The 27,040-nt window shown below is 44.6% G+C and overlaps 1 protein-coding gene and 1 long non-coding RNA gene across 11 annotated transcripts; one reads left to right on the top strand and one right to left on the bottom strand.

Annotated features, from left to right (window-relative positions):
• Positions 1–75: 75 nt before the first annotated feature.
• On the bottom strand, positions 76–25,704 carry TPM3 (tropomyosin 3). 10 transcript variants are annotated; one of them, XM_036922270.2, is made up of 10 exons: positions 25,497–25,704; positions 24,765–24,890; positions 14,403–14,536; positions 13,048–13,165; positions 12,858–12,928; positions 11,494–11,569; positions 10,723–10,785; positions 10,483–10,552; positions 9,386–9,464; positions 76–1,430 (listed from the first exon to the last, which is right to left on the bottom strand). In XM_036922270.2, exons 1-10 carry the CDS (start codon positions 25,608–25,610, stop codon positions 1,427–1,429), a joined length of 855 nt encoding a protein of 284 aa, XP_036778165.1. In that variant the 5' UTR covers positions 25,611–25,704; the 3' UTR covers positions 76–1,426. The 10 variants fall into 10 exon arrangements, with proteins under 10 accessions (XP_036778165.1, XP_036778160.1, XP_036778162.1 ...); XM_036922264.2 differs by lacking the exons at positions 76–1,430; positions 11,494–11,569 and adding exons at positions 8,464–8,665; positions 12,116–12,191; XM_036922266.2 differs by lacking the exon at positions 76–1,430 and adding an exon at positions 8,464–8,665.
• LOC118930627 (uncharacterized) lies at positions 14,543–22,906 on the top strand. The gene is made up of 3 exons (XR_005032132.2): positions 14,543–20,098; positions 20,742–20,821; positions 21,654–22,906. It is a non-coding gene; the product is annotated as an uncharacterized LOC118930627 (long non-coding RNA).
• Positions 25,705–27,040: the final 1,336 nt, after the last annotated feature.

The following is a 27,040-nucleotide window of genomic DNA, read 5'->3' as shown; positions in this document are numbered from 1 at the left end:
TTTAGCCCAAATTTCATAGGTCCTGTGGAGAAAGCCCATTTGGATTAGTAAATAAAAGTCAAGGAGGTCTGAGGGTTGGAGGGACTGGGTTCTTTATTTCAAAAAGACACTTGTCAATTTTCAGTATCAAAACAGTTGCGCTATTTATTGGTTTCTCTTTCTCCCAATTGGCCCCTGAAGAGACCACACCAAAGGAGAGTACATTTTAAGCCAATAAGCTGCAGGATGCACACCTAACAGACCTCACAGAAACCTCACCCGAGGGGGGGCGGTTGGGCAGGGAAAGAAACTTTAAAAGATCGGCACACTGCCAGCCCATGGACTGTAGAGAGCTCTCTCTGCCAGGTGGGGTGGCCAGTGTGCCCCAACCCCAAAGAAATGCAATGTTTCAAAATAATATAAAACTTAAAAACAGTTTTGTACATAAGCTATTCAAGACTTTTCCAGCACTGATATGAAGCACGAGATGGCACTTTTAGAGACAGCAGCTTCAAACCTAGAAAAGGGAGATGAGATGAGTTTCATATGGCTAAATCAGTGGCAAAAACACAATTTTCAAAGAGGCAGGAGGGCAAAAAGGTGGTCACCTCAACGTAAGGGGTATGTGATCCACTCTGTGAGTAGTTGGAAAGCAAGTAGAGAAACAGGACAAGGATTTGGTCTCAGAGGTTTCACCGTCTTAATTTATTTGGTCACATTTTTAGAAAAAAAAAAAGTTGTCCAAAGATACCTTAAAGCTGAAAACTTGAACAGCACTTCTTTTTTTTTTTTTTTTTTTGGCTAATTCCCCCTAGAATCACCTTTCTCGTTTGGCTGATACTTTATAGAGAGCAATGAGATTCCCTCAAATGGAGTCTTCCTCTGGGCTCTGTTTGGCTCTCAGCAAGGCAGGCCCATACTCCTTTCCCTCTTCTATGGAGAGGGCAATACGCATTGAATTGAAAAGTTACCTTCCAAAGATGAGAAAGGATGAGACTGCTGTTTCAGAACTGTGAAATTATTTGGAATGTTTTACAAATGGTAGCTGTATCAACAAAAACAAAGGTAATTATAAAACGTGTACATCACGACATGCTTTTAAAGACATTTTGCATTGTGCTCACATTCCCTTAAATGTTGTTCCCAAAGGTGCTCTGCCTCTAGCCCAACTGGACTCTCTGGGGAGAGGCAGAGACGGTTTGGCGAAAAAGACACAGGTCAGAGTAGGAGAGGTGGCAAAGGGAGAAAGCAGCCTTCCAGTTAAAGATCAGCCCTCAGTTTAAAGGTCAGCTTCGGGCAGGCTGGCCTCAAGGTGGAGTCGGGGTCAGAGGGAGGAGCAACGGCAGGGCAGGGCAGGACTGGGGTGTTCTACATCTCATTCAGGTCAAGCAGAGTCTGGTCCAGCATCCTTTGTGTACAGAGGTGCTCCTCTTTGGTGCATTTCAGTTTATCTAGTAGGGGTAAAGGAAAAATGTTACAACAAACTGGATGTGAACTTCAAGATCTACTCACTCTGAGAATTGCTCTTGTTGCAGGGAAGCTCAGACTAAAAAAGCAGCTGCCTTCTTAGCCACAGAAATGAGCTATTGCATCACTTGGTTTTGCAGGGCTTCTAGCTTGCTTACTGAAGTTGCAGGGGTTGCTGTCCTGCTCGGGGACGGAGTTTGGGGACCTTATCAGTCATTTCCTCTCCCTTCCACACCCAATCAAGGCTTTCAGCCTTCCGTCACTGAAGGAGGTGGCCTTAAACATCAGCCATCCACTCTTTTAGGCTGTGCCCACAGGATGTTACCTACTTGAAATTACTCACTAGGCTCTGACCCTGGAAACAAGGATGGGCACATTTCTACCAGGAGAAACATCAGAATCTCAATTTGAAAAGCGTACAGGAGGATCCTCATGCCCTATCGGCTTTCCTTAAAAAGTAGTAAGGAAAGAAATAATTGGTGCGAAAGAGAAGAACTCCCATCGCTAGCCAAAGAATCTCTAAAGAAAACAAAGCCAAGAAGAATACTACCAAATGAAAACATGCAAGCAAACCCTTGAGATTTTTGCAGAGCAGTTGTTCAGAACTAGCCTTTAACAGTTACTTACAATTAAACATAAAATCAGGAAAATGAAGCAAACCAGTGGCTGAATGCCAAGGAGAATCTAATCTGCCCAACAAGCAAACCACTCTGACTGCTCTAGGGAGGTGGGGAAATAACTCAAATCTCCAACTTGGAGATGGTGCCGGCAACAACAGGCCTATTATCCCACACCCTCTTCTGCCCCTTCCCTTTTCTCCACCCAGTCAGAAGGCCCATCCCTGGGCCTGCAGATGAAGCAGTTACAGTATCTTGTCAAGTCAGTCTTTTTATTATTAGAAAACATCCATTCAAGGGAACATGTCCCACAGTCAGTGCATAAGTGGAAGAGCAGGAAACAAGGGTGGAAAACAGAAAACTCCCAGGCTTTCTCACTTCATCTCTCAGGCACCTCCCCTTAACACCCATATTTCCTTGAAAAGGGACAGAAATGCAGCATGAACTGTTCCCACTTGGTAGTGCTGTTAGGAAGTCAACAATATTCTACCTGCCCGAATTAAAGAGGGATTTGCTCAGGGAAAAAGAGAACTTTTTAAAAAGACAATCAGCTTTTGGCTGGGGTCCAGATCAGTGGTGTGAACAGTAAGCTCAGCTTAATGGGCATCATCAGCGAGCCCTGCCCATCAGTCACACAGATCATGCAGCGTTAGCTTCAGCTCATTAGAAAGCAGGCGGTTTCGCTCAAGTTGGCTGTAGAGACGCTCTGCAGCAGCAATGAAGAGGAGAGAAAAAAACAAGAGAGGAAAAAGAGGAGGAGAAAGAAAAAGGGAAGGTTAGTAGAGTACCAGAAGTAAAATTTGAGACTTTCAACTAGCTGGTATATGTAACATGCATCTGTAAGGCAGGACGGATGCAAGGAGGATTCAGACAGAGGGCAGTAAGAGTCAGTCTGTTGGTGGAAAGACCAACAGAGGAATAAAGTTTTAAAATTCAGACTGACAAGTTGGAAGGACAACATTTCGTGGGGGAAAAAGATCTCCTGCACAGTATTCCCTGGGTTGAGAAACTGAGACAAGTGAAACAAGGCAAAGGGAAGAAAACAATTGGCTTATGAGAATTACAACAGTCAGGGTTTGAAAGGAACCTAAGTGAACTGCTGAACAATTTTTCTGCAAAATCATTCGTTACAGCATTATGAATGGTAGACTGGGATAAATACACCTACATCCACCCAATCCTACACTTTCTAATGCTTCCTTTTGTAGGTGTTGGCTGATAAACCCATCACAGTGGTTTAACCAGTCAAAATCCAACTTCTCCTTTTCTAAAAGAACCCCAAACTCATCAAGGTCAACAGTGTCTAGTCCCAGGGAAGGTGAAAATACTGGTAGAGGCCAATCAAGACTATCCTCGGCTGTTCTTCAGCTTCCCTTGCAGCTAAGGCCATCATGTGACCCAGTTATGGCCAATGAAAGGTAGGGGTAGTTTGCTGGGGGCCTACTGAGAAAACTTCAGCTTTCTTTCATTCCTTGCACATGTAAGTGATGACTAGAGTTGTGATTTCAACCCTAAGGGAAAGAGCCAGGGGATTCACAGAAACTTCAGCTCTATCAGGCCACAGTTGCTCAAATACAGACTTTTTATTATGTGGGAAAAATTAATCTCTTAGTTATTTAAACTACTATTAAGCTATTTCTTAAAACCAAAAGGATCCCTGACACAAGTTAAGTGCTCAAATGCCCTGGCTTTATCTGGATTTCCTACTTGGAGACACCTTAAAGAGTGGGTACATGAATCCAAATCCACCTGACCAGCATAGAGTAATGGGTATTTGGGGACCTTCCTCCTAGTCTACTGCAAGTAGAAGCTTCTCAAGTTCACCAACAACTTCCTGTGTTTTATAGCCTGTTTCAAAGTGGCCTCAGGACCTAGACGAAAAATACTTTTCTGCCTAAAATCAATAGCATCTATGGGCTGACTACTGGTTTTGCTCAGGCACCTTGCCTTCTGGACTGACATTCTCCCTAGTTCCACCTGCAGGCTGGGAGCCAGTATGATTCCAGTAATACTTGCCACTTTATGTACACTATCAAAACAGAGAATACATCAAGATCCTGGGAGGGATTAACCAAAAATAATAGTTGTATGAAGGGGCATAATTAAAGCAAACTTTTAAAACTGCACTTCCCATTAAACCAGTGGTTCTCATGAGTGACAGTGCCCTTCCTCTACTTGAAGAGGGAAATCTGGAAATGTGTGGGGGCAGGTTTTAATGGTCACAATAACTAGAAGGCCCTACAGATGCAGGCACACCTTGGAAATACTACAGGTTGTTCCAGACCACTACAATAAAGCAAATATTGCTATAAAATGACCCAAACGGAACTTTTTGATTTCCCAGTGCATAATTATGTTTGCACTATACTGTAGTATACTGAAATCTAAAAAAAACCTACATACCTTAATTTAAAAATACTTTATAGCTAAAAATGCTAACCATCATCCAAGCATATAAGCTTTTCAGGTGATTACATATAAGTAATCACCATAACAAATATAATAATGAAAAGGTTTGAAATATTGCAAGGCTTACCAAAATGTGACACACAGACAAGAAGTGGGCAAATGCTCTTGGAAAAATGGTGCCAACAGACTTGGTTAGCACAGGGTTGCCACAAACCTTCAATCTGTAGAAAAGCATAGTATCGGCAAAGTGCAATAAAGTGCAGCACAATCAAACGAGGCATGCCTGTATTTATCAGGCAGGAGACAGCAGAAAGTAGGATTGCTCTGTATGTCCTATGTTATCCTGGTTTAAATGGTAAAAGTTCACCAATGAGAAACACTATACCAATATAGCGTTCCATGAGCCCTGGGACTGGACTTGTCTTATTCACTGGGGCATCCCTGGCAAATAGCAGGGGTTCAAATTTGTGTTTAACTGTCATTTCTTAAATTTTCTGTGGTGTTATATTACATATAGAGTCCATGAGCAGTCTGACTCTTCTGTAATATATCTATCCAAATTACTGTGACTCCTATCTTGGGAAAGAAGGGTGTTATCAGTATCTTATCCCTCAAAACAGCCTGGTCAATGAGGGTTTTGTTTTACTTAGGGAAGAAACAAGAGAGACAGACAAGTGGGAGCATTTTATTGCCTGATTAAATCCCAGAATACATAGTTCCCTAAGAATCACATGAAGGCAGAAAAATATGTGTCATTGTTTTCTCACCTTGAACTTAGAAGGTTTCTAACTCTTATCTCTAGTGATTAAATATTCAGGACCACCCGCGTTTAAAAGTCCTTGGCTCCCTGACTGGTCTGATTGGTCAATTCCATCCTCCAACAGGAAAAGGGAAGAGGGGATGCATAGAGTAAAGGGGACTCTATCACTTTAAGGCTCCAAAGTCCAAGGAATGATATAAAATAAACAGATTTTGCTTTTTTTGTTGTTCTTGGGAAGCATCACTAGATTTTGCTTTTTTAAAACTTCCCCCCAAAGTTAGGCTGGAAAGTAGTCAAACAATAGCAAGTGAAAAGAAGAGATTTGGTGGGACTAATGAGGTAAGGCTACTCAACCTAAGAAGCCAGTTCCATGGACCATCAGGTACCTTGGGGACTAGGCATGTTTTGTTCCTCATCCCAACAACGGTAACGAGGAAGGGAAGAACGAGCTCTCACACACTAGCCTGTGGTTCTTTCTCAGAAATTAAGAAAAGGGCAAAAAGTGAAGAGGTCACTTTGCTCTGAGATTATCAATGAGGCTGGACCTCATTCTCATGGCTAGTCCAGGCTCAGGTAATATAGGATGGCTTCTGCAAGGGTATAGAGCACTAAGTGAAGGTGAATTTAGCATGACACTGTATTTCAAATTTCACTCTGCCACCCTGGCTTGCTGGTCTCTACCCTTGCTCACACCAGTCATACTCACGAGACAGGAACTACCAGAAATGTAACACCACTTTTCTCATCTCTCTCCAGTATTACTCTTTTCCTTACCAAGACTTTCTCTGTACCAAAGTCAACTCCTGCCCCAAAACATCTAGAATTATATGATCCAATGCAGTAGCCACTAGCTACATGTGGCTAAACAAATTCAGGTGAACTGAAAGTAGGTAACATTAGAATTTTAGCTCCTCAGTCACACAGCCACATTCTGAGTATTCATCAGCCATGGGTGGCTAGTAGCTACTGTATTATATATTGCTCTAGTTAACAGCATTGCTCTATGCTACACTTTTATTTTCCCCCCACTGAATCATTCTTCTGGCCCTTTTACTTCCATGGCCTAAATTGCCTATCACCCTTATAGATTCCCAGATCTCTGAACCTCTCCCCTTAAAACTCCAGTTTGTTTTCACCTGGGTATCTGGCATTTTTTCAGACTTACATTCTTCTGTACTTTCTCCTGCCTCCCCAACGCAGGACCATGTGACCTCCCTATACCTTTAAAACCACCATTTTCCTAGGCTCAAAACCAGTCACGCTTGACTTTTCCTCTTCACATTTAGTGGTCAAACCCTTCAAAATACCCATCTTCGGTGCCACCTCTCCATTACTCTAGCTCAAGACTATTATCTCTGGGAATACTACAGTACCTGAATCTGGTGTTTCCCGAAGTGTGGCACAGGCACTGTCAGGGGCTTGTGAGATTTCCAGCAGTATACATTTATGAGCTTTAAAAAACCTTCTTAGCTATAGCATTTTAATGTGCATTAGAAAACACTAGCACACATGAAACCTTTGATTCCAAATTAGAATTATATAGAGTAAGAATATAATAAATTTGAATATAAGAGTAAATCTGAAGACACAACGCAGGCAGCATGTGAATATGGCAAAGCCACCACATGGTTTGCAGATGACTGAAATCTGGGAATCCTCATCTTATGGATGGATCACTGTGATAATCTGCCCCCTTTACAATAAATTCTTAACTTAGCAGTACTTAGACCAGAACATACCCCTGTTCAAAATCTCCAACAGCATTCCCATCCCCTATCTACAAAATGAAAATGAAAACTCGCAGCCTGATTTTGGCACACCTGACCCCTACTCTATCTGTATCTACCTTTACAGCTACTCTGTCCTTCCCATCTCTGTTGGTGCCTTTAACCCTTCTGCTTCTCTCTGACTCAAATGCTCAATACCCACTATCCCTCAACCAATTTTTGCTTGTCAAAAATCCAATTTTTTGGAACCCAAATTTTAACATGTTTATTAAGTACCCATTACATGCCTCCTCCTGTGATTCCTTTTTAATCATCCCTGACTCCCTAAAGAAGAATCAATCCTCTTCCCCTCTCTGAACTCCCACGTCACTATTTGTGGCACTTACAACACACCATCTTTGGCTTTATATGTATGTTCTCTCTCCTCCTAGATTCTGAGCAACCTGAGACTAGGAATAGTGCCTTCACCTTTGAGGATTTCTGTTCCCACCTGAATTTCTTCTGCCTAGACTATACCAGTATGTGTCAGCTGAATACATAAATCTGCAGCCTAATCTCAAAAGGCTGGGTGGCAAGACAGAAAGAAAACTGATCTTGATGAAACCTAGTTTTAGATTAGAGAAAACTTCTCTGCCTGGCTATATCTGTGTAAAAGAAAAGCAAGTTCTAAACACATACTCTGCTGAGAAACTGAAGGACTAAGTGAGTAACACCAAGGTGCTTAAACAAGACAACCCCAACTGACAGCTACACTATCTGGATTGAACCATCTCTACTGTATAAATTGGAATAGGAGATTCCAGAATGTTGATATGTAATTCTATAATATAAACCAGGAACAGTTTTACTAGCACAAAGTTATGATACTTATGTATGTAATAAATCATTCCCACCTTGTGGGTATTAGTTTTTCTAGTAATAATCATTTTATTACTTGTCTTGTATCCTACTAGCACATACAAGCAGGCAAATGGTAGTAAGCCTCAAATATGTAAGAAAGGTTTAAAGAAAAAAACATAAAACTTGAAAATTCTATCCATCATGTATCCTTCTATGACTTGGGATGACATACTAAGTCAATTATAATGGCAATATATGAGTCCACTGGTGTTCTGAGCATTACCGTCTGAACCACTGGTAAAAGGCAGAGAATATGTATTGGGAGTCATGTCAATGGTCCCTCAACCTCACTCCAACAAAGGAGAGGAAACTTAAGAGAGGATAGAAAAACTGCAAGTGGAATGACTTACGAACTTGAAAGTAAAGGACTTAGATGATCTCATTCAACTTGAGTGTAAGACTAGAGGCTCCTCTCTAAGGAGCCTCTAGTCATCTACCACACTTGCATTGAAATGTCAAGAAAAAATAGACACACACAAAAGTGGCTTTGATTATGTAAGTCAGAGGAGGGAGAGCCTACACTCGCTGCTCCCCACATCACACCCCCAAGGCTCCTTCTTAGGGACAGCAGCAGCTTTGTCAATGACTTGAAGGCAGGGTGGCATGATGCTTCCAGCAGCTTAACATTTTAATTTGGGGTGGGAGGGGTGGAGAATACATAGTTGCTTTGTGCACCCCCCACACACATCCTAATGCCTTGGAGACCAGCCAGGCCGACCCAAATGGAATCCAGAGCGAGAGTGGGGCGTTGGGCTCCCAGAGGAAAGGGGGCAGATCCAGAATAGAGCAGAAACGGTGATAGTTATCTGTATGAAAAAGTAAGGAGATTCTAGGTGAGAAGGACTAGCATCAACCTAAACAACAGTTGGGGAGAAAGGAAGAGGAGAAAAAGGAACAGGTGGCGGTAGGAATGGTAAGAGCCACACACTACAGCGTGGGTCACTTGGCTTCTTTTCTGTGTTAGTAGGAAAGATACAAAGAAGCAGATTAGCGCCAAGGATCAGGGATCAGGGATCCACAGCAAACAGATGAAAAGTTTCCAACAAATTTTTTTTGGTGCTTTTTACTACTTGGCTTGCTCTGGGGCTCAGCTTGATTCTTGAATTTGTATTTCCAATCACGGGTGTTTCCCCTGAATTTTAGCACAGGGCACATATCAAACACACCCAGGCCTTTTGTTATGCAGAGTTAGGGCCCAAGTCACTAGTCGTACAATGACTTGACCCTACCTTCAGCAGCGTCCCTTCTGGGAAAGCTAACTTTGAAACAGAAAAATCATGATGGTTTATTTATGAAGGGACTACGAATAAAAAGTACAAAAATTATATGCAGATTGGCACTTACCACTGATCCAAGATCAAATGCCTCCCCAGCTTTTGCCAACAAGTAACTAGCACCAATGTTTTTAAGATAAGGGCAGAGAGACTCTAGTTTCCAGAGGACAAAACCAAAGCACACTATGCATGGCCTGTACCCCAGCTACCCACAAGCCAAGTCCCAGGCCCACTCTGCCGTCAGATAGTTACATAGAGGTCATGTCATTGAGGGCGTGGTCCAGCTCCTCGCTAATGGCCTTGTACTTCAGTTTCTGGGCATAGAGCTCATCTGGACAGGCACAGGAACCACGGGGAGGAACGAGGGGATAGAGTGAAAGGTATCAGAAGCAGATGAAGAGAGGGAACCATTAGCAATTAAGGAAAATATGACCGTGGGTCTATTACCACAGTTAGGAAACACCAAGACTGGCAGCCATGACGGGTCATTTTCAGTTCCACTGTCCCCCAGAACCTCTCGACTTCTTGACACCTCTATAACTGACTACAGCAAGGGTTGAACTGAGAACCTGGGTGTAGTCATGACTAGAAATTCCTATTACAGAAGGCGCTCAAGAAGATACCGCTCCCACCCCTTTTAACCCAATTCCTAGCAGTGATAATGCTTAATTTAAAAAAATAAAAAGGGAGAAAGTACACGGTAATATTCAGACACTTCTCTACCTACCAAGAGGGACCAGTACTCTTGGCTCTCTGCTCTACAGGCTGCTTCCCCAAACTCTCCCAAAGAAAGAACTACCTGTTACCCACAGCGTCTCAATGGAGCGCACCTCAAAGAGCTCTCAGAGCAAAGTACTTTGCCTTGTCGGGGTGGACACAGTTGCCAAATTGTGAGGACAGGCAGTACTTAGTGAGCCCCTGGAATTGATGAGGTCTGAGACACGGCTACTCCACAGCTGTGCCTCTTGGAGGGGTGCCCCCACAACTGAACTAGTGAGCAGGACGGGGTGACATACGCTCCTGCCTCTCCAAGTATGGTTACCACTTCAACCTGGGGACCAAGATTTAAGACTACCAAATTGGAGATAAATGTAGTCTTTACCAGTCTCCTCCAAGGGAAGGATGCAAATTCCAGATTATTAGGTAGTCTTATTTAAGGAAAAGAGTAAATGTAAAAATCCAGTTCTAGGGTTTGACCCATTTCACCTAGCTGTGGCATGGGACAAGGCACAGGATGAGTGCCAAGTCACTATTAACTCCCTACAGTGTATAGGGAAAGAGGTTAACGGCCAATGGGCAAGGTCTTCCACTGTATTTCGTTATTTTAATCCCACTTGCAGGCTCCATACCTTCCAAATCATCAATTGTCTTTTCCAGCTTGGCTACCGATCTCTCAGCAAACTCAGCGCGGGTCTCTGCCTAGGGCACACATGAAACCAGACCCAATCAGAGATGAACAAGACAAACAGAAGGATTCTCCACTTTCTCCACCTTTTCCCTCCACACCTTTCAGAACCAAAAGCCAGCTAGCCACTGTAATGCCTTATATACCTCTGAATGTTTTGGGTCCTTCCCTACCATCAGCTCACCTCCTTGAGTTTATCAGTAAGAATCTTTATCTCTTCCTCATATTTGTCTTCTTTTTGAGAGTACTGTAAGAGAAGTAGAATATAAGTTTCAGAACAGAAATTACACAGACAACATCCCTCCACCCCCTACATTTACTCTTACACTGAATAGCACCTTGGATTTAATGTGCTGAATGGTCCATGAGAAAAAGCAATGCCCATATCTGGACAATAGATCCTTAAATCCCCAAATCAATGTCCTTAGAGCCACGGTACCCTCAGATTAGAATTCTCCAGGACCTTTATTTTTAAAGTGGACCTAAGCATCAATCTTGCTCAGATAAACCCAGGGAGTATTTTTCCTTCCTTCTACTTAATGATTAGGTGTAGTGACCACCCCCCCAAGGGCCACATGGCTAAAATAGTTCCACATGATGGTAAAGATAGGTGATCTGTCTTGATTGCTTATTCGGTCTCAAATCTCCTATCTATTTGTTGCCTCCATCTGTTTGCTGGAAAAGTTTTTAGGACCCATGATTACTGATGTTCTGGAAAGCACTACGAGCATGAGGAGAAAACGAGCCCAGGTACCCGAGACCATAAGTTGTCTTAACTAAAGCAATCAGAGTACACAGGAATTAGCAGTAAGTCCACAATTTGCCCAGAGGGTAGGTGGGTAGGCAAAGATGCTTCTCACTGGATTATATAGGGAATGGGTTTTTCCACTGTTTCTTCAAGGGCAGGGCTGGGCCCAGGCCCCAAAGCCTGTCACTTTCACAAACCAGCCCCTACCTTCTCCGCCTGAGCCTCAAGAGACTTGAGGTTGTTGGTGACATTCTTCAGCTCCTCCTCCAGCTCAGAACACTTACTGTGAATATTTTAAACACCGCAGGAGAGGAAAGGAGAAGAAGAGAATAAAAAAAAAGGGAGAGAGACACACAGACATGAATTGAACCTATATGTAGAGAGAGCTGGAAGGCATCCTGGGGAAAAGAGAAGTTCCCGGGTGACCTGAGCAAGCAGCAACCCTCCTCCCTCTACCATAGAACATGTCAGAAACTGGACCCTCCTGGGCCAGGACTCAGAATGTTTGGGTACTAATAAGGTAAACAGTTGAGAGAAATCACTACCAGAATCAAGTCTTAACTGCTACCTGGGCTGAAGGTGTGAACAGATGACCAACCCAACTAGCCCCCACATCACCAATGGAAGTAGAGACCCTGTGGAGAGGCAGTGAAGCAACTAGGGAAGAAGAGATGAAAGATGCCAAGTGGAAAGAATGGAGCATTCCATGAAGAGATGAGAAAGCACTCAACAAATCAACGAGTGGAGGGGAGGCAGCTGCAAAACAAAAACCAAACCAAACCAAAGCAAACCACACATGTAACCCCTCTGTGGGTTTAAGGGTTAGTACCTTCTCTTCAGCAGCACTCAGACACTTCAGATTCTGGTCCATCAGTCTGATTTGCTCATCCATCTCTCGGCAACGGCTGTTAGTGATAATCACGGGGATCGCACAAGCCAGGTTGTGGGGAGGGAGAAAGGTCAAAAAGGGACACAGCAAGAAAACAAGCAGCAAAACGGAAAAAAACAAAATTCAAAAAAATGGGAAGAAAGCACCACCATGGTCATGATATGTCATGTCTGGGAAAGAGGAATGCAAGGGAAGCACAGGTATATATGCATCAGCACTCACTTTGTTATACAAGGCCCAGGAGGTGCCAATAGGAGAGCAGGTCACGTCCACCCTTGCTATCAAGTTCCCCAGCAGCTTGGCCAATCTTGTCCCCAGCAGGGACAGATCTGAAGTCAGTACGGCCACTTCAATGGCTCAAGGAGAAACAGACCCCAGGTGAAAGAACCCAGTAGGGCCCTCTGGTTAGGGCTTCACCGTGGATTAGCCTGTATTTCCCCTTAATCTGCAAATCCTCCCTACAAGAAATAAGGAAGCCCTTTTTGTTATCTGTCACTACACAAGAGAGTAAGAAAAGCCCAAAGCTATTCCTTACGGCCTAAAGAACCCCACTTAAAAGAACGCCCACTCTCTAGGCCCTGTTTAACAAGGTGGGAGGAATGCTAGTTTGTTCACAGTAATGCCCAAGCCAAAGGGGAAGAGACAGAATGGTATGGCAAGATTTGGGGAGCAAGATACTCACGACTCTGCCAGCTCAGCTCGTTCCTCTGTGCGTTCCAAGTCCCCTTCAATGATCACCAACTTCCGAGCCACCTATGGGAGAAGATCCAGGAACAGCTCAGAGAAGCAAAGAAGGAGCCGTTTTCCTCTCGTGGTTCTTTTCAGGAGCCCAATATCACTGAAGGGAGAGGGCTAAACCAAAGGCGCCGTACCTCTTCATACTTTCTATCTGCCTCTTCTGCAATGTGCTTAGCTTCTTTGAGTTGGATTTCCTGGAGTTCCATCTTTTCTTCATCTTTTAAGGCTCGGTTTTCAATAACCTTCATACCTCTGCCAGAAACAATGAAGACCAATGCAGCATTGACACCCTGAGCAATCTGTCATCAGCGCGACTCCGAGGGACCGAGAATTGTAACTTTTAGAGCCCATTCCTCTCCGCTTGCAATTCAAAAAGAATTCCCAAAGCATCCTCTCTACCTTTGGTTATTTAAAACTTTACCTTGTTAAAAAAAAAAAAAAAAAAAAAAACACAAAAAAACACTTACTACGTAAGTAAATATTTAAGAGTATAGTCTAAGAACATAAAACAAAAAGTCTCCACACTTCTAGTTCTGCTTGCTCATCAGAGGTAATCTCTTACTTCGCAATCCTTCTAGAAATGTTACATATACATAAAATGTACATACAAAGTATCATTCCCACTTCCCCAGTCCCCAAAGAAACCATATACTACAATGATCTACAACTTGCTAAAACCTGGACGCTATTCTGTCATAGTATACTCATAGCTGTCTTACTCATTTTCCCAGCTGCACTTTAATATATTCCCAATAGGGCACTTTAATTCTGAGAAGCCTTAGTTTGATCCCATGAAAATTGTCACACACCTTTGTTCCAGTTTAGCTCACATGGCAAGGAGCCAACTGGCTATTTTCAACAAAGATGAGCTGTGATTCTTTCAAGGACTGTGGCTTTCAACCCCAGGAACACATTAAAACTAGGAATTTTAACAACAGCAATGCCAGTCCCCTCTCACAATGGATCCCAGTTGAACAGGGTGGGATCCAGGCATTCTGTATTTTTTAACTCCCCAATGCTCCCCACTCCTTGCCCCCATGATTCTGACAGTGCAGCCAGGGTTGAGAGAACTTAATAAAACACTGATTGATGGACTCCACGTCCAGTGTTTCTGATTCATAAATCTGGGTAGGAGCTGAGAATCTCAATTTCTACCAGGTTGCTAGGTGCTTCTGCGCTAAGACCTCACTTTGAGAACCACTGCTTTAGGGGAACTAATCTCACAAAGAAACAAGTGAGTTGATTCACTAAGTGGAAGCCATCCTGGCGACCTCATTTAAGGATCAGTAGATCAATTTATAGAGAAACACTGGTTACAAATGGGTCACAAGGTCCAGGTAACCTTTACTGCCAGTAGAGAGAATACACGGAACAGGAGGAAAGCAGATCCGTAAGACAGGTACTATTTTAAAAACAGGTCTATAAGGAAACCTTCATCAGAGCCATTGTGAACTTCTGAAATCCACACTTCACCAGGCCCCTCACACACCTCTCGCTCTCATCAGCAGCTTTCTCAGCTTCCTCCAGCTTTTGCAGGGCAGTGGCCAGGCGCTCCTGAGCGCGGTCCAGCTCCTCTTCAACCAGCTGGATCCTACGGTTCAAGGAGGCCACCTCAGCCTCAGCCTGCGTTTGAATGAAAGAATGGAAAAGGGAAGCAGAGGCATGGTGAAAAGAAGCAGGACTACGGCAGTAAGACTGGGGTTGACCACCATGAAGGAAGTCAGACTAGCAGGGGAGAAGCTCAGGTATGTAAGAGCTAGCGGGTATGACATCATATCCATATAACCATAGGTTAGATACGTAACACAATTATATACATATATGACTATTTAGTTATATGCATATTTGTATATGTATTTATAGTCTATGATAGTTTATATACATGATTGTATATATACACTTTATACATATATATATGTGTATGTATTTATATGTTTGTGTGTATACACACACACACACACACACACCCATATCTATTATTTTTCTTTTTTCCCCTCCTTTTCCCATCAATGAATTCCCATACGTTCCACAGGAAGAGTGTTTTAAAACTCAGTTCCTTGCCCAGACCAATGTCAGTTAGTACCACCCTCTTCTGGATTCAGTTCAAATTCCTGAAAAAACAAGGGTCAGAAAAGGAAGCCAGTGAAGGGTTCCTTTTGCCTGAGCTCTGGCCTAGAGGTGTGGTTCACTCTTCAGCAATTTTCTTCTAAAATTGGGGGGGAAGGGGGCAACTTGATGCCCATCCCCCCACCTTCAAAAAATTGACAAGGAGCTTCTTCTGGCTAAAATTATCCGCATTGAGGACTTTCCAAAAAAACACTGGGAGCAGAAGATAACGTTCCTCCATGCCTACCACCATTCCACCACATTTCTGAACTGTGACTCCCACTCCTCTAGTCATCTCCTTAGCATCACCCACCAGCACAGCTAATGAAATCCTCTCCCTGGCTTCTACCGCACAATGAATAAAGCACAGGCTAGATGGAGTCCAAGTAATCCCATGTCTCCTCCTTGGCAATGGTGTAAGGAGAGAAGACAGCCTACATGTGGATGGATTCTAAGGGCAGAAAGGCCTCCCTCCTATGTCTGTTTTCCCCTCCTCACACCTTTACTGGTGGAAAGAACACTGACAGTCACAACTGTACAAGAATTTAATCTGCTCTGCAAGGGACCCAGTTCAGATGCTTATCCAAGTGCTTGGTTAACGCGATCTCCCTTCTACAGCCCAGACTGTGCTTGAATTCTATTACCCTGATTTCCTCCTGATAGTCAGGAGCAGGGGAAGCTATAGAAATGATCTGGGCCACAGCCCCTATGGGGAGGAATGTAGCCCAAAAGACTCTTGTTAAGAATCAAGTTATTTGGCATAAAAATTTCCAAATACAAACATGGGAGGTTCAAAGGACTAGGGGGCTAGGGCTATAATACCACACGAACCCACAGGAACAGAAAACTGGGAAGTCTACATAAACTGAAATTACTAAGAAACCATCTGTGTCTGTAATGATATTATTCAAAATATCACAAAGGCAAGTCTTCTCTGGTGCTGTCTCTTCCAGGAAAACAAATGTTCCCTAGAACAACACACATTGTACTTCACAAGCTCAAAAGGACCGACAGGTCAAGATTACAAGAACAGGTCAGGCTATCAGGCAAGAACTATGAAATCCTGCCCGTACAATGATTTACTCCCTCCCCTTTTTCAGATGCCTAGAATTTAAAAAGCAAAGAATGGAACCAGATTTGGAAGAAACTCATAAAATCTAAGTCCTCAAACAGCTCACCAGTAGTTACCAAAATGGAATAGAAGATAACAGGCTATGGGGGCGGGGGTGTACAGTTTCCATGACAACAAGCTGGCTCGGGCAGTTTCTCCCACAAACCAGCATTTACAATAGAATTCTTCCAAAGGCTGCAAAGGGCGGAGGAGAAAACACATCTTGGTGGCCTTGCAAGAGCATGTGCACACTGAACAAGCCTGTATCAAAAGCAGAACCCTTGATAGGAGGTCCAGCAAAAGCTTCAGAGACCCCCTTGGAGCTGGGAGGAGGGTAGTCCCTGTTCTCTTTTTCCTTCTCCCAAAGAGAATCAGTTCTCTTTCCAATTAAACAAAGGCTTGCAGAATCAAGATGTTACTATGTTTAAAACAATAAGGGAAGACACCTGACTTTTCCTTCAAGAGGGAACCCATGCACAATGCCCGTCCCTTACAGGTCAATGAAGTTATACCAAGACATTGTGTGGGACTAACTTCTGCAAACCCAAACGGGAATCACACCCTTGGGAAACAATAAACTTTATGCTATTCTAATCATCCTAGGTTTAGCACTTCCAGATGTGGCTTTGATCTTTCAGCCTGCCCATCTTTGCCAGGCTTGAAGGATACACTTTCCAGTTCTTCTTTCAGGTAATAGGATTCTCCACTGTCCAGGAAGCAAAGATCCCAAGGGAGGAGGTGGGAACACAGAAGCATTTTGGTCACTTTAGAAGATGGCCAACCAGAGTTTCAGCTCTGAAAAGTTTGGTTTAAATGCTACCATCCTCCAGGCCGGAAGCGCGTCTCCAAGTAAGCCAATGCCCCTCAAAGCAAGAAACTAACAGGACACTGGCGCTTGAAGGCAGATGATCAGGCCCAAGGATCCCCATGGAGGGGATGAGCCTAAATCTGGCATTCTGCTACTCTGGGGTGTCTCTTTTTGGACAAAAGCCACAGATGAAATTCAAAGAAAACAAGTAATGGAAAAGTTAGGCTTGAGCCCTGAGAGTAAAGGACTGCTCCAGTTCACAGTGCTCACGAATGTTTCTAACCAGGGAGCTACTATGTCCTCGGGGACTTTAAATTTCACCAGGGGGAGGAGGCAAGTTGGAAGGAAGGGAGCAGAGCTATCTGCCCCAGGGTAAACAAAGGTGGAGTCTAAACGGAGGCACTCAGAGCAAAGGGCTATTTGCCTCTCCTCTTAGAGTGTGTGCTCTAGCATGAAGGGAAGAGAAATGTAATTAGCAGAGGAGCAAATCTAAACCAAGAAAGGTGATAACAGCCTGTTGCTCAGTCCCCCAGACCCCACAAACAGGAGTCACACAACAGTCAAACATTCTAACCCCCTCCAGAGATCAGGAATTTGGGAATAAGGCCAGAATCAAACCTGTTCAAAACCCACTTACTCTTTCAATTAATCCTAAATTTTTTGGACCTGAAAAAAGAGAGGGGGAAATACCAGGGGAGGTTAGCAGAGGCACTAAAAAACAGATAGCTGTACACTTAAAAAATGGTTAAAATGGTAAAATTTACATTATGTGGATTTTTACGACCACCACAACCAACACCCAACAACAAAAAGTGCAAAGGAGATTCAAAATTGAGAGTGGATTTGTCAAGGTGCTACATTATAAAAGGGAGGTCTCCAAGGACAAAAGCAGAAAAGGATGGACACCAGAACAACTCCTAGTCTCAGCTTTGATCTCATCCAGCTTCCCAACAAAGGGCTGGATGTTCACACAAAGCAACCAGAAAAATAATTAAGTGCCAATCCCACTGACAGCATGCAATACCATCAGGGAGCACTGAGCTCCCAGCTCCAGAGGCAGGAGGAGCCTGTAAAACCCACATTCCAGAATGCCCTAAGAGGGTAACAGGTAGCCCAAGAAACACCCCTCCTTCCTCCACTTGAGGGGTTCAAAGTTCACCACAGCAGAGAAAGATCAGTCTCTCTCCAGCTGGGGAGTGGAAGATATTGGTTTCATCAGTATTTAACTATCACCCTACTTCCCCATTTGGGGACTTCCTTGCTAGACCTCAACTCTGTGAGCAAATTTGGCAGCCTCTGAGTGAGGGAGTAGCTTAAGAAACACCTGAAAGGCACTCGCCCTGCTGTCTGGAGTCATAGGAGCCCCAAAGCAGGGTGGAGTAAAAAAATGAGACAAATTTTCCCTCAAGGAAAACTGCCAAATCCTGGGGGGGTCTGTCGGGGAAAAAGGGTATCATCCACCCTAGAGCTATTCCTAAACGTTGAGACTAAGACTCTGCCGCTCCATACATGGCTAGTTCCCTCAGCCATCTTATGTCTTCCCCTTTAAGGGGATCTAGGCTCCAGAACAAAGGAGAGGAAAAAATATCACTAGTCATAGTCACCCAGCCAGTCCATCACACTTGCACTGATAATTAAAAGTTACGGGCATAACAGAGAGGAAAATCCCGAGAGAAAAGATGACCAAGGACAACCTCCCAGTATTTCCACACCTATTATAAAAAGAAATGAGTATTCTGACAACCTTTAAATGTTAACGTGAGGGGCAGCTAACCCCTCCCTTTCCCCCTAAATTAAGTCTCAGCCACTTGCAGAGAAGCAGCCAAAAAGAAAGAACGAAAAAAAAAAAAAAAAAAAACAGGAAAAGAACAAAAATTCCAAAAAAACCACAAGCGTTCTTTCATTAGACCTTCAAATTCCAGCAACTGTTACTTTCCTCTAGGCCTCAAGATTCTCCAAAACCAAACCTCAACGAAGGGGATCAGCTCCACCCATCAGACTGCACCCTGGACCTTGGAAAACCTTACAGTTTACTACAACTAGTATCTCTTCTGAACAAAAAAGCAGTTTCAAGACTCGCCATTCATTCCATCAACATGTTATGTTCTGAGTTGAACAAATACATATTTACTGAACTAAAAAAACAAAGACACTAGTAGATAACTGGGAAAGTATCAGAGTAACATCACTAGACATCTCTCAGAACTCATTACTTTGTCTCCATCAACCAGAAACGACACAAATCGGCACTCCATCCGATTCTCCGCCACATACACCATTATCAGCTCTTTTGGAAATGTACTTAACTGGTTCAGCTTGCACTGATCACACTTCAGCAATAAAGACTTGATTCTGGCAAGTTCCTGCCTTCCAGGTCACCATGGGTAGAGCCAGGCAAGTTTTGTTGGCTCCTACATTTGCACTAACAGAGAGAGTGAAGAAGTACATTCTCTTCTTTTCTCGCTTCACGTCGATTGAGAGTGTGTTTAGCTGTGGCAAAGGCTCCCCCCTAAGAGAAATGGGCCCCAGGTCGGAGGATGAAAGGCGGTGCTGTGGCCTCAGCCTCCTCCAGGGAGGGCTCCGCGCTTCCTCTCGGCCGACTGCTGCCTCATTTCCTGAGCAGGAGGAGGGAGGGGCGGAAAAGCTGCCACCAAGCCAGGCCGGGGGCTTTCCGGCGGTTCCCACTCCCCCAAGTCCCCACCCTTGCACGGTAAGTTCGGCAATGCCCCTTCCAGACCAGAGAGGCACCCACCTATTCTTACCCCCCTGGGCCGGAAACCTCAAAGGAGAGCAAAGTCCCACCCCCCTCGCGGCCCCGCTTCTCAGGGAAATGGGGGAAGGAGAGGCTCCCGAGCCCCTCCCCCGGCCGCGCCCAGCTCCGAGGGATTGAATGAATGAGCTGGGGAAAAAAGAGGAGGAAAACCACTCCCCAGGCCACAAGAGACTCAATTCCTTCAAAGGTCAAGCCTGCACGCCCGAGCACCCAGTTCCCCTCGATCGCTCGACGTCCAACAGAAGCTAAGCCCCACCCATCCTCCGGGCTCCAACTTCATCTCCGACTCTGCCGGCTGAGGACCGTGCTCCGTCGCAAAAAAAGGGACCCACTTGGAGTCCCGGCTGCTCCCGCGCCTGCCCCTTCCTCACGCGCCTCGCCCTCTCGGTACCTGTTCCCGGGCCCGCCTTTCTCCCTCCACTTCCCGCTGGAGGCGCTCGGCCCGCTCCTCTGCATCATCGGCCTGCTGCTGCAAAACCTGGATCTTGCGCTTCACCGCCTCGATGGTGGTGATCCCGGCCATTGTGCCCACCCAACTCCTGCTCGCGCTCGGGTTCCTGCCTCCTCCTCTCGGCGTTACAGCCACTTCTCACCCTACTTCCGCCTGCTCCGCCCTGAAATACCGGAACTCGCCCACCCGCCAGGATGTGACGTCATTCCCGCCGCGCCCTCCCACTACCCGGCCGGCGGGAAGGCAATCCACTGGAGAGAGGTGCACTTCGGGCTGAGTGGGGAGCGGCTTCCCAGTCGCTCCAGCCTTTACCAGCCTGTAAAGAGGGCCGGGGTTGAGCAGAGGGAGGGTTACCATGGTAACCGGAAGGTGCGTCAGTGTCTAACCTGGAGCCGGGCAAGTTGCCCGCAATGGTTGGCCTACAAATACTGTGCTGCCCTTAGGCTGCCGCAGTTGACCCCTCACACCCCCACTGCTGACCCTCCACCACCTAACCCGCGAGGGTACACTGTATCCTCTCTACAAGACACTTCCTACAAGGTTCCACTTCCACCCACCCGACACTGTTTCCCAAACCAGATGCTAAGAAAAGCCTAGACTCTCTGGGTCTCATCTTCAAAAGAGCCCCACTCTGCAGCCTCCTTTCAAAGTCCTCTAAGGTAGGTTGTTGCCCATCTCCTGAAAAACAACGAAGGGAATTACAGGGATGGGAGAGAAGGGCAGGTTGGCAAAGTTCTCATTCTATTTGGTATCAGTTTTGAACTTAGGTGTTCCATTTAAAATACTAATCTTCCCTCGTTACTTTTGAGAGTCAGTATTCACAAGCAATTTGCAAACCAACCAGCCCCTCCAAACCTTAAATGACCTAGGACTTGGTAATTCATCATTGCTTACAATTCCTTCTGTAGATGAGAAAAGTATCATGTCCCCACTTTATAAGGAAGGAATCCTCTGTTATGGATCAGCGTTACCAGATCCTTTGTGCTACAGTATGAGTGCCTGGAAAAACTGTGGAACCTCCATTCTGTGTTAATAACTTTCACCAATTTCACTGCCACTTCTGCTTCCAGGCACCCCAAGGAGCTATTTATGAGTTAGAAACTGCCCCTACAGACACTGTCATGCAGGAGTTTTAGAAACACAATAGTAAAGAGATTTGAAATTTATATTATCTCTCTTTTTACTTCTTGTATTCCTCCCACCTTTCCAGTAAGTAATCATAATAAACCTCTCCTCTGGTGCAGCTCTTCTTTCCCCTAGAGAATTTGGGTGTGGAACAGGATTTAGAATTTGGAATCCTACCCCCTGAAAGGATCGGTAGGTCAGACAGGTGCTGCCCTCAATGCTGGTTTTGAGGACACTTCCTCCAAAGGCTCTTCCCTATCTCCTTCTAGATATACTCAGCAGTGAGACTATTCAGAGGAAACAACTCAGACAAGTAGATTTGCTTGGTGGAGTAACCTGTACACTGATTCCTCCCCCCCTCCCCAGGAATTGCCAAGGAAGAGTAGAGTTCTGAGCCTCAGGAATCTCAACCCTGATGACCTAAGAATCTTTACAGCTCTCTTTGAAAGTCTGATCAGGACTTTGGAAGCAGAAATGAGACAGTGTCATCTGGGTGCTGATCAGCAGGGGGCACTATTGCACCTCCTTTTGCCCTAGTGAAGGCGAGGAAGACCTGATCTTAGACGTTGAGAGTACCACTGCGTTCCTCAGGCTAGTAAATTTGAACAGATAATCTTCTCTTGATCCAAGGGAACAGGTGGATTGACTCCTGATAACCTTTAAAAGTATGATGGATGGGCAGCAAGGGGCCCAATGCTATTGCTTTCCTGGTGATCAACAATACAACAAAATATCAACAGGTGTATGTATCCATCCTGTCCCATCCCTCCCAACTCCTCTCTTTAAAAAAAGGATGTGGATGCTGTCCTAACCATGGCACTCTCCTTCCCCCTTGCCTTACTCTTCTTGTTTTAATCAGCTTCTGATTTCATCTTGGACTGAAAGAATCCTTAGACACGGTCACGTGAATGTTTGTACTGCCACTAACTGTACACTTAAAATGGCGAATTTTATATTATGTATTGTCACAATAAGAAAAGGGGGAAAAAAGGATCTTAGACAAACTCAGAGATTTAAAAAAAAAAGATGCAGTTTGGACTGAACTTGTCACCCCTTTGCCCTTTCCTGTTCAAGCAGTCCTAGCAAATCCTATGCTTTCCAGAAAGTCTTCTCAGATAACCAGAATTCCCTGTGTAAACATGCAGTTGTTGACTCCCTCCTCCATCTCTTCCCCTTGTATCTACATCAAGGTAATTTGCTCTGTTTATTTGTTTATTGATCTCAAGGTCAGAAGCTGAGCTATGACCTTCTTTCACATTGGAAAAGCACATTCCCCCTAAAGACGCATATATAATGTTACTGATGGCTCTGACCCTTGCTCTCTACTTTAACCCTTGCTGCCTCCTCCTTAATCAGCACTTTTCCCAGTTCCTGTAAACATCTCACTTTCCCATAAACTCACTCCCAAACTTTTTCTGTAAAAGGCCACATGGTAAATATTTCTGCCTTTGTGGGTGTAGCAGCTACTCTGTTGTAGAGAGGCCCGGAGACAATATTTAAGTGAACCTGCATGACAATGTTCCAATAAAACTTTGTACAAAACAAGTCTGTGAAGGATTTACCCCATAGGTGGTAGTTTGCTGACTCCAGCTTTGAGAAAAGAAACCTTTTGTCCTGCTTCCATCTTAACCTGGCCCAACAGATTTTTTTGCCTTCTGCTCACAACCTTCCTCTTCTCTTTCTTGTTCTATGTGTCTCTGAGGGTACTTACTGACTGATTCGGGAAGTTGACAAGGGGAGAGGATATGAATTAGTTTTTTTTTTTTACCCACACATTACGTATTTAAATGGTTTTTGGTGGATTCTTATAATATACTGAGTAGACTCTGTCTAGGTGGGGGATGATGATGATGATGATGATGGTGGTGGTGATGATGTGTGTGTTTGTATAACAGCTTAGGACAGACAGAAGCCATCCCCAGGAAATTCCTTTATCTTCCCAATGATCTTGATATATTTGCCTACAGTTCCTGTGTCACTCTCCCTCCCAAGATTATAGGTTATATTTGTTTGTTCTTTTTGTTTGCTCCTGGAAACACCTCCTCAGGTCCACATATCAGCTGTTTCAGCCTAAGGACTTTCCCAGAGGGTTGTTACCCGACATCTCGCAAAGCTGCTATTAACCTGACATTGTGCCAATTTTTGAAAACTTCTATCCGCATGCCCATTGGAACCAGAGCTATCTACTCATCTATACCTGGAACCTAGGTTAGGCAGCTCCAGCAGGCTATCAAGCACTTGCCCAAAGCCCTGGGGGTTACCTGTGTTTTTTGCACTTTTCCAAGAAGAGAGAATTAATGGTTTGCAGTGGCCTGCTATGAATATATATACTACTATGAATATATGTAATGTTGATTTGCTTTGTGTCCCTGCCTGACCTTGGGCATGATACACACACACGCACACACACACACATATATATTTTTTCCTATTCAACAGCCCTTAGCAATTCCCCAGGCTACTGAAAGTTATGGAAAAGCAAAGAGGAGATCGGAAGCCTAACAGCAAAGAGGTCAAATGTGAGGGTCTGAAAACATTTGTGAACAATCCACTCTGTCTCTCTAGCTATTTTGAAAAACCAAATATGATTTTAAAAACCAGATGCTCCTATTTTCCTTTTAACTCAGTGCTGAGAATTGACTGTATTTCCATTAATACTGGCACATTCTTTTGCTGGTGTTAAGATTCCTATGTTACTTTTCTTCCAAAAATCTTTCCTATATAGTCTCTCATTTATCTTTGTGGTAAACTTCAAGGTTGAAGATGAAGGAAAGTAGGTGATTATGGGATAACATGAAGTACAAAAGGGAACTTCTTTCATTTTCAAGTTGGAAAATTCTGACCTAGAGAAGCTGAGTAATTTGTGGAGATCACAGAGTAAGGTCTGGTGGTAAAACAATTACCTTCTTATTTCTAGTACAGTCTATCTTTCTAAAATCTTCTCTGCTGCACTATGAGCAATGCTTCCTATGGTGTGTCCGTGGCAAAAGGGCAGATGCCCGCATTGGCCAAGATAAATAAATCCATACAGGGCCAGGGTCAGTGTGACCTCCAGTCCCATTGTGAAATTGGAGCTAGCTTTGCTGGGCAATTGAAAGATGAGAGTTTCCCTATTAATATACATATCTACATGCCAAGACTTGGACACAAAAGCTAAGAATGTGGCAAGGGGGAGGAGGTGGGATAAGTGATAGCATCCTGGACTTGGAGTCCCCTCCCTTTGTCCAGGTCTTGGGAAAGAAAATTACTTTCCTGGGTTGGGGGGGTGAGACAAAAATGGGACTTCTACATGTCTTTAACAAAGACCTTAGCCATTACAAGGGTATGCTAGCATGTGGTTGTATGCAAAAATGTACATGGGTAACTATGTCTATGTTCTATGCACTTACAAGTCCATATGTTTTTGGAATTTAGTCATATTATCGTGAAGGTCTATATATGTAGATGAAACCTACCTCCCATCTATCTAATACTCACATCAGCTGCCTTCTTTTCTGCCAGCTCCAGCTTCTCCTGGGCATCCTTCAATGCTTCAGAATACTTGTCCAGCTCATCTTCTGTCCCTTTCAGCTTCTTCTGCATGGCTGCCAGCTCATCTTCCAGCTATAGAAACCCCAAGAGTCACACACAAAACATACATACACAATGGTGCAGGCTCATACTTTGGCTGTTGAGCCCTGATAGACTCCTGAGCCCAGCCTCCATGTTATCATCCCCAGAGAGACATGCTATTTCCCAGTCACTTCAAGCCAACTGCCTCAGGAGCTATGCTATGGCCTTGGCCTGTGACCCTGTTATCTCTGACCTTAACATGGCCAATCCAAATTGGGTTTTCATCTAAGATCCTGAGATGGTAGATACCTTAAGGGTGTAGATGCCTATGATTCTATTTAAGGGAAAAGAGGTGTTGCATGCCATGCTTTCTTCTTTTCCTCTAGAAACCAGGTATTCTTCCAAAATGTGATCCACTCCCACTCAAATCCACCGTGGCTCAGAGGGGGCCACAGACTTTCTCCAAGGTCACACACACAGTCTGTCTGAGGCAGATGCCCTAGATGTGCTCTGCCCTGTGAGGCTGGGGAAGAAGAGGAGGACCTCCCACCCAAAGAACAAGCTGGCACCAGTAGTCACTGCCTTTCCCATGAAAACTCTCTGCCATCTCACAGTGTTCCTCACCAGCAGGTGGGAGACGCCAATGCTAGTGCCTACCTGCTTACTTCTTTCTTCTGCCTGCTTTTGCTCAGCTTCAGCTTGCTCTGCACGATCCAGAGCATTCTCCTTGTCCAACTTCAGCATCTGCATCTTTTTCTTGATGGCCTCCATCTTTAGCAGTGGTTGCTGGTAAGCTCACCTATGAACACTGGAAAACTAGAGACTAGGGCAAGAAAGGAAGGGCTGCTGGCTGAGTGACCAGGAGTTCCCCAGACTTGAGGCTTTATCTCTGCTCATGGCTCCACCTCTTGTTCCTAATATGGTCTTTCCAGCTCCCTCCACCCCATCATTGTTCTCCTGGGGGAATACAGGGTGAGACACTTTGATGGACTGACATCACCAGCAAAGAAAAATTTGGGAACAGCTGAAGCTGATTTTAGACAATGGAAAGTGGGGGAGGGGAGAGGCTCTCCCTGACCCTGAAATTTTCCACTCACTCTGGGCAGCTCTATGGGTGTTTTTAAAGAGCAGGGAGAGGGGAGCGGAGAAATGGAAATAGAGAAGGGTACTTTGGCAGTTCTAGAGTGGTGGCTTTCACCTAGAGGGTCCTAGTTGCTCTTCACTTTCCCCCTTACTTTCACCCGGACTGTGCTGGATGCTGGTCAAATTCCACAGGTTGAGTTTTACCTTTTGATTACTGGTATTAGGAGTTTGAACACAGTGAACAGGGGAGGTCATTTGTGACCCTTGACAATTCCCCCATATCCCCAGATCAAATTACTGTGCTATTTTCAGAGTCTCTAACTGGCAGGGAGACATCATTCCTCCCCCTTAAGAGCCACAGGGATGGAGTAAGAGGGTAGGGTTGGGATCTGGAAAGCCATCCCAGAACTTCAAGTGGGGTGGGGGAGAGAAGAGGAGGACAGAGTAATCCAGATAAGATCATGCCCCTGCTTCCCCACAGTGATATTTAAATCGAACTTTCATACCCACACAGAACTTGCTCCCTACTGTCTTCTCACCCTCTGCTCCCTTCTTGCCCCCACCCCTCCACACACCCTCATCATCATAATCATCATTACCAGCTCTATTCTCCCTGGGTTAGTGCCAGGCCATGTTCGGTCTTCCAGTTGGAGCCTTGTTGCTGACAGGTGGCAATTGATCCCAGTACACTGGCACCATGCAATCTGAGAATATGACAGTGGGAGGTGGGCACTGTTTAAAGTGACTAAAGCTATCAGGGAAGAATATAAATGGCTGTTATTAGTCATTATGTCAAAGATAGATGGGTAGTATTAATATTAAGCCCCAGCAATGGGGTAACTGAGACACCCACCAAGGCAGAGGGCAAAACTGGGGTCCACTCTTGAGAGCTTCCAGTCACTAGAGGTAGATAGGCAGAAGACCATCAGCTAACTCCTGAAGGAAAGCAGATAAATGAAGACCCCCTACTGTGGGACTAGGGAACAAGGGAGTCCCAGAGACAGGAACTGGTGGATAACAAGGTGGGAAGGGGAGCGGGGGTATTGAATTAGGAGAAGAAAAATACAAGGACAGGAGACAATCGGATATATGTCCCTGCTAGTATAAGTTAAAGATAG

This window comes from Manis pentadactyla, chromosome 19, assembly GCF_030020395.1.
Source record: "Manis pentadactyla isolate mManPen7 chromosome 19, mManPen7.hap1, whole genome shotgun sequence".
NCBI lineage: Eukaryota > Metazoa > Chordata > Mammalia > Pholidota > Manidae > Manis > Manis pentadactyla.
Note: the sequence above shows the minus strand (reverse complement) of the source record. Positions and strands in the feature narration are given on the sequence as shown.

Excerpts from the sequence above, each read along its gene's own strand:
- TPM3 (XM_036922265.2), bottom strand. The coding sequence starts at position 25,610 with ATGGAGGCCATCAAGAAAAAGATGCAGATGCTGAAGTTGGACAAGGAG. Across the intron at positions 10,553-10,722 it reads TTACTGATAAACTCAAGGAG|GCAGAGACCCGCGCTGAGTT; the intron begins GTGAGCTGATGG and ends TGTGTGCCCTAG. Across the intron at positions 1,431-10,482 it reads GACAATTGATGATTTGGAAG|ATAAACTGAAATGCACCAAA; the intron begins GTATGGAGCCTG and ends TACCCCTACTAG.